Genomic DNA, 7884 nt, shown 5'->3' on the forward strand with positions numbered 1-7884 from the left:
AAACATGATCACCTAAAGCATCCTATGTGTCTTTTTTTTTTTTTAATTTTTTTTTCAACGTTTATTTATTTTTGGGACAGAGAGAGACAGAGTATGAACGGGGGAGGGGCAGAGAGAGAGGGAGACACAGAATCGGAAACAGGCTCCAGGCTCTGAGCCATCGCCCAGAGCCTGGCGCGCGGCTCGAACTCACGGACCGCGAGATCGTGACCTGGCTGAAGTCGGACGCTTAACCGACTGCGCCACCCAGGCGCCCATGCATCCTATGTGTCTTGAACACTCAACTGCCCAAATACAGAAGCTGGGTTAGATGTTCTCTGAATATTTCTTTTTGCCTATGATTTTTCCAAATTAGTGAATGATACCAGCTACCATTTGTGCAGCGATAGCTAAAATATAGGTGTGGGCATTTTGCATCCTTGTATTTGTACCCTTGCAATTCTCACAAAAACCTTGTAAAGTGAGTATTCTCCACATTTTAAAATTGATGAAATTGGGTTATAAAAGCACAAATAACAAAGTCATGAAAATATTTAGTAATAAATTCAGAATATTAATCTTTTCATTTATTCACTCATTCTTATATAAATCCAACCAATATTTGTTGGGCACCTATCATGTGCCAAGCAAGCATCGTCTTTAGTACTGGTCTACAGCACTGAACATAGTAGATAAAATTCATGCCCTTGTTGAGCTTGTATTTTAATAGGAAGAGAATATGACCCAGGACTGTCTGGTTCCAAGGACTTGATTCCATTCTATAATCTAATGTAATGTCTCTGACCAGTTCTTGTGTGATGTTACTATTTTACAACGAGGCTGAATTTTTCCCTTTTTAGACACAGCAGAACCATGCACCAAGGAAACCAAAGTATCTCCAAATTCTTCCTCCTGGGACTCACTGTGGGGTCTGAACAGCAGAAGCTCATCTTTATGCTGTTTCTGTGCATGTATCTGGTCACCATGGTAGGAAACTTACTTATCATCCTGGCTATTATCAATGATGCTCACCTTCATAGCCCCATGTACTTCTTCCTTGCCAATCTATCCTTCAATGACATCTGCTTCACAACCACTACAATCCCCAAAATGTTGGCAGACATCCCAAGCCAAAGCCCAACCATCTCCTTTGCAGGATGCCTTACACAAATGTACTTTTTTATGTTGCTGGTGGACCTGGACAATTTCCTTTTGGCAGCCATGGCATATGACCGGTACGTTGCCATCTGTCACCCATTACACTATGCTGCATTACTGAGCCCCAAGCGTTGTGCCCTGTTGGTAGTGACTCCATGGGTCATCTCCAATCTTGTCTCAATACTGCATCTCAGTCTGCTGAGTCTCTTGACTATCTGTGATCAGAGAAAAATCCCACACTTTTTCTGTGACCTGGAACCCATTTTAAGGTTTGCTTGCTCAGACACTCAAATCAATGACTTGACAATCCTAGTTGTTGGGGGAGCAGTTATCTTTATTCCCTTCACCTTCATTATTGTCTCCTATGCCATTATTTGTTGCACTGTACTTGGGGTTACTTCAGCCAAAGGGAAGTGGAGAACATTCTCCACTTGTGGCTCCCATCTCTCAGCTGTGGCCCTCTTCTATGGATCCATTGTTGGGGTATACTTTCTCCCCTCTTCTGCCTACTCAGCAGAAAGGGATAAAGTAGCTGCCATCATATATACAATTGTAACTCCCATGATGAACCCCTTCATTTATAGTCTGAGGAACAAGGACATGAAAGGAGCACTGAGGAGATTATTCAGCAAGAAAACCTTTTTCTGGAGGTGGTTAGCCCTGCCATAAGAGACACCTCAATCAACTTTCTAGACTTGGATTAGCACACAGAGGGTCCAAAGCCTCAGGCTATTGTGCTACTATAGTAGTTGCTCATTCATTTCCTGCCCCCAATCCAGGTCCAAGATTCTAGATCAGGTTCATCTCTCCATCAAAAACAACAATAATTAAACAGAACAAAAATGTGCCTTTATTCCACAATTTTTTACCAGTTACATAGAGCTCTCCCTGAATAAGCTCATGGCTGTATAGTCAGTACTTACTATTTGTTCTCTAATTTTTGGTTTGTGTTTCCCTCTCATCTCTACCAAACCCTATATGTTAGATCATTGATAGGAAGGGATGAAGGAGGGAAGGAGGGAAGGAGGGTAGGAGGGGAGGAAGGAAGGAAGGAATGGAGGAAGGAAGGAAGAGAGGGAGGGAAGAATTGGTAATAGCCCAATATCTTATAGACAATACCATATTAAAGTTCACAACTCCCAAATAACTTGATTCTCACAATAACTCTTTGAGGTAAATACCATATCATTCTTATGTACTAGGCAAGAAAAAAGATATGCCAGCAGAAGAAAAGCAAGCTAAGAGGAACACAATCATGTCACTTGTCCTGCTCTGAACCCTACAGATGCTCCCCACTAAAGATAAACGTCTTTTAAGCATTTAAGAACTTTTACCACCTGGATATACTTATATTTTCAGGAGTTTGAACCATCATTCATTAACCCCTACCCCACCACTTTCAGAACACCCTACATTCCAGCTACATTGAACACCTTATCATTCTTTGAGCAGTCTATGGGTTTGCATGACTCTTGTCTTTCTACATGTTACATCTTCTCTGGATTATCAGTTCCACTTTCTTCCTATAGACATTTGACACTTTTTAAAAGACTCCACCTCAAGTCTTACATTCTGTGTGAATTCTTTCATAATTCTCCCATCTCTTTAGGTAAAATTATTCCCTTTTCTCCTCTAGGCCCCTGCAGCACTTTATTTTGTCATTGTATCATTTATCACAATAAATTATAATGATCAGGACATTTGTTGATGCTATCCAAGATTATCTGAGCTCTTTGTGGTGTGTAGGAACTATTTTTTTATTAATATTTGTAGCTCTAGCCTGGTATAATTCCTGGAACAGAGTAGGTACTCAGTAAGCAAAATTATAAAAAAAAAAAAAAGTCTTTCAAAAGAGAAAATTTAGTTTTAGTTTATCTCGTGCTGACTTGTTGAGTAATATTAGAGGAATCAACCAATAATATCTCTGAGATTTAGTGCCCCACTGATACCATCCAAGAAACAGTATACTAACTTTTGCATACTAGCTACCCACATGGACCATACAGGACCTGTTTGAGATTAAATCATTCTGAGACAGAAGGCTGTTGAAAATGCCATACTGTGGAGGTGCCAGGAGTCCAAAATAAATCCAGAGAAATATAAAGAAAATCAAGTATTAAAGGTATACAAGAATATGAGAGCTTGACGTAATAAGCATTTTTGTGTGGGTATGGAAGCTAAAACATGATACCTGGTCCCTTTTATGGTGTATCTGTGCATTATCTTAACACTTGATCACAGAGGAGACTGCCGGCTTTTCATGCATCTAGTACTGCTAAAATGTATCCCATTGCATTATACCATCTGGGTTGAATGACACTTTCAGGGCTGGGTTTGTGATTTTGTGGGCTACACAAGCACTGCAATAGTCTAGTCAGTAATTTGCAAACTTGTGCTAATCACAACACTATTTTGTTACTACTGGTCGGCAGAGAGATTGAGCTAAATTTATAAATTGAGATGAATATTTAAAATGTAGATCAATTTCACATTGCCATGAATTTTTTTATTTTACAAAAGTATCAGTCCACAAAAATTTGGAAATTAAAAAACAACTAGAAGCATTAGATTCTTCTTCTCATTCTCCTCCTCTTCCTCTTCATTTTCCTTCCCCTCCTTGTTCTCCTTTGTCTTCTTCAACATAAAATCTTAAGCAGGGCTCTGTATGATGAGTACTTTTTAGCCAATGCAATCAGAATCTGATATTGGTTAATTTAAAATTCAGTCAAAGCAGAGTCATTACACACACACACACACACACACACACACACACACACACACACACACACCCTTAAGACCTTATTTTTCAGGATACTCTATTTTCACTTACTCCATGAACTATATATTCCTTAGTTAATCTTTTGATTTAAGGCCAAGACCTTTTCTTTAACTGCAGGTTGACTGAGTTCTGTGCAATCATTCTTGCATAAACCTTATCCTTAATGCATCTTCTTTGACTTCTAGCTTCAGTTTCTTTAAAGTGAAGCAAAAAATAGTTTAAAAAATAAATAAAGCAAGAACTTGAAGACACTTGCAAAGCAAACTAAGTGCATAATCTTCCCTGGATAGTTTTTAATTTTGTTTCCAATTTTTTATATCTAAATAATCAATAACAATGTTTGTAGTGACTTACCTTAATTAGTCTTCTTAATGCATGTAACTTAGTTTTTATAGAAACAACTTTCTTTTGCCTTCATATCATGTTGGCTTATGTGATTTTATTAAATTTTACTAAAAATTAGACTTGCAAAAACAAGTGCCACTAACACAAATAGATTTTGGAAAAACAAAGCTGACTCTTGGTAAGGTAACACAGAATTGGTGGGACAAAACTATAACTGTGTGGGCATATAGAGAGTAGCTGACTAGCTACAGGTATTTATCAGGGTATGGACATTATCCAGAATGATTTGTGCAGAGAACACAGAGTGTCTCTAATCTTGAGTTATTTATGTCAAGATCAGTTAAGAGAGAGGTCATTGTTTTCAAAAGATAAAAGCTGGTATGGTTAAAGTTGAGGCAGGGGACCTGAGAGCCTACCCTTTCAGCCTGCTCCTCACCTTATCTTGGCTCATCTGTAGAAACTTGGTCTCTAATTGGAAGCAAGAATGGATACCAGCAGCTGACTATAGGGTGCCCATGCTCTGAGAAATATTTTTTTCCTCCTTTGCCCTTTTTAAACTACCAAAGATTGTTGTTGCAAGATGAATATATATATAATTGCTCCCCACCCCCAAAACACACTCACCAAGTTGATGAGGGATAAGCAAAAATAGTATACAGAACAGAAAGTAATGGGATGGAACCATTGACACACAAACGAAATTAGATGTCAGGTCCCAGGTCACACCTTGAGGCCAGAAGAAGCCAAATTAGATAATGTTTAGCTTAAGTTGTTGATGAGATGACAGAAAAGCTTTTGTAATGCCTGAATTGCAAGTGGGACTATCTAAGAGAAGGCCCCGACTGTATGCTGCTGATTTTACTACTTTGGAGAAAAGGGAGCTCTTTGGAATATGTGACTTCTATAGGCAGGAACTATATCTTATTCATCTCTGAGGCCCTACTCTCCACTTTGGTGCCTTTCATAGAGCAAGAGCTAAAACTACCTCTGAAATAAATGAGTAAACATTTGCATATAGGCCCAAGATTTGGGCAGAATTTTACCTGAGTCTGGGTTTTGAGATAAATCAATCATCTTATCCAGAAACATCTGAAGCTTCAGCAGATCTAATGGCATATTCTACAGCCAGAACAAATTTATTTGTAAATAAGATAGGTAGTGACTTATGGAGTATGACTTGAGACGTTTCAAAAATACAAAAAAGAGGGGTGTCTGGGTGGCTCAGTCAGTTGAGCTTCTGACTCTTGATTCAGCTCAGGTCATGATCCCAGGGTCATGGAATTGAGCTTCGTGTCTGGCTACGTGCTGAGTGTGAAGCCTACTTAAGATACTCTCTCTCTCTCTCTCTCTCTCTCTCTCTCCCCCTTTGCCCCTCTCCACTACTCACATGCTCTCTAAAATAAATAAAATGAAAACAAAATTTAAAGACAAAAAGGAAAAGGCATATGTGACATACTTATGGGACTGTGTATGAAGAAATGAGAAAGCCCACCACTTTTATTACATATATATCTGATCATGATGTTTTCAATGCCAGATTGGGAAAATGTTTCCTATAATACTGGTAGCTTATAGTAGTCTGGGACAGACAATCTTGATGCAGACCACTCAACAAAAGAAAAAACACATTCATAAAATACACTGATAAATGAATGATGCCTTTACACTCTGAGTCAGCAAAGAAAGAGATACCTACTGAAAATTATGGTGGAGAGCTTTTCTTTGAGAGTACATTAGTGGTCACAGAATCAAACAGACCTAGCTTTGAGTCTTAGTTCCTCCAATTGTTATCTATGTGTTCTTGATTAAGTCACTTCACTTATTTAGTCCTCGAATTTCTTCATGCTAAAGTGAGGTTAGGGGCACCTGGGTGTCTCAGTTGGTTAAGTGTCCGACTTCAGATCAGGTCATGATCTTATGGTTCAGGTATTCGAGCCCCGCATCAGGCTCTGTGCTAACAGTGTGAAGCCTGCTTGGGATTCTCTCTCCCCTCTCTCTCTGTTCCTCCCTGACTCATGCTTTTTCTAAATCAATCAATCTATCTATCTATCTATCTTAAGAAAATTAAAAAATGAGGTTAATAATACCTATCTCAGCAATTTCTTTCAGGGATTAAATCAAATATTGGATATAAAGTGGCACATGATACATGCTTACTTAGTAAATGTGAATATCCTCTCTTCCTTCCTACATGTCTAGACCCTGAGGGTCCAAAAGAACATGAACTTTGTTCCAAGTCTTATGGAAGTTTACATCAAAGATGATAGGGACTTAAAGAACTTTCCAAAAGTAAAACAGATAATTTGAAAATAAAAATAGACATGGAAGAAAGAGAAGAGTGGTATAAAGAATCAGCAGAAAAATACAAAAATCCTCCACAAAATATTAACAAGCTAAATTGAACAATACATTAAAAAGATCATACACCATGATAAAGTGGAATTTATTCTAGAGATGGTTCAACATCTGCAAATCAGTCAATGTAATACACCACATTAACAAAATGAAGGATAAAAATCATATGATCATCTCAATAGATATATTAGAGCATCTGATCATCTCAATAGATGTATAAGAGCATTTGACAAAGTACAAAATCCATTTATGAGAAAAATCTCAACAAAGTGGATAGAGAAGGAATGTACCTCAACATAATAAAGGCCATATATGACAAACCCGGAGTTAATACCATATTCAACAATGAAAAGCTGGAGGCTTTTCCTCTAAGATCAGGAACAAGACAAGGATCCCCACTCCTGCCACTTTTATTCAACATATATTGGAAGTTCTAGCTAGAGGAATTAAGCGAAAAAAAGAAATAAAAGGCATCCAAGTTGGGGAAAAAGAAGCAAAACTGCCACTGTTTGCAGATGACATAATACGTATAGATTACCCTAAAAACTCCATCAAAAAACTGTCCAAACTAATAATTTGATTCCATAAAGTTGCAGGACCCAAAATCAATAGACAAAAATTTGTTAACCTTCCTTCTATACACCAATAATGAACTATCAGAAAGAGAAAGAAAACAATCCCATTTACAATTGCATCAAAAGAGTAAAATAACTAGGAATAAACTTAATCAAGGAGGTGAAAGACCTGGATACTGAGAACTACAAGACATTAATGAAAGAAATTGAAGTTACAAATAAATGGAAAGATATTCAATCACAGATTGAAACACATGGTATTGTTAAATTTTCCATGATACCCAAGCAATTTACAGATTCAATACAATTTCTGGGAGCCTGAAGCAGAGATCACCTTTAGATCTCACCTAGAAAACATTGATTAAGTTAGTACGCAATGGCAAGCAGATCAGTCCATTGTCCCAGTATATTAGCTCCATAGCCTCTCACATCTCCTACAGAGAACATAGCTTAATGCAGTGTATGCAGCAGATGCTTTGAGAAACTTTCATACTCTTTGGGGAAAGTAACACCAAAATAATTCAAAAGAGGGAAACAATGTTTAGTACAAAGTCATTAATTCTGAAGGTCACTACATTTTCAAACTCACTTGTATGTTTATACTCCTATATGCAGTTAGTTACAAGTGCTTGATTTCTGAAGTTCATTGACTTTACATTCTGGTAACAGATATGAAATATACACTTCCTGCCC

General features: G+C 37.7%; 1 protein-coding gene across 1 annotated transcript; it reads left to right on the forward strand.

Annotated features, from left to right (window-relative positions):
- The first annotated feature begins 852 nt into the window (after positions 1 to 852).
- Positions 853 to 1918, forward strand: LOC123594000 (olfactory receptor 1468-like). Its single transcript, XM_045470549.1, has one exon. The coding sequence runs from the start codon at positions 853 to 855 to the stop codon at positions 1804 to 1806; it is 954 nt and encodes a 317-aa protein (XP_045326505.1). The 3' UTR covers positions 1807 to 1918.
- The last annotated feature ends 5966 nt before the right edge of the window (positions 1919 to 7884 follow it).

The sequence above is a fragment of the Leopardus geoffroyi genome, chromosome X (genome assembly GCF_018350155.1).
Source record: "Leopardus geoffroyi isolate Oge1 chromosome X, O.geoffroyi_Oge1_pat1.0, whole genome shotgun sequence".
NCBI lineage: Eukaryota > Metazoa > Chordata > Mammalia > Carnivora > Felidae > Leopardus > Leopardus geoffroyi.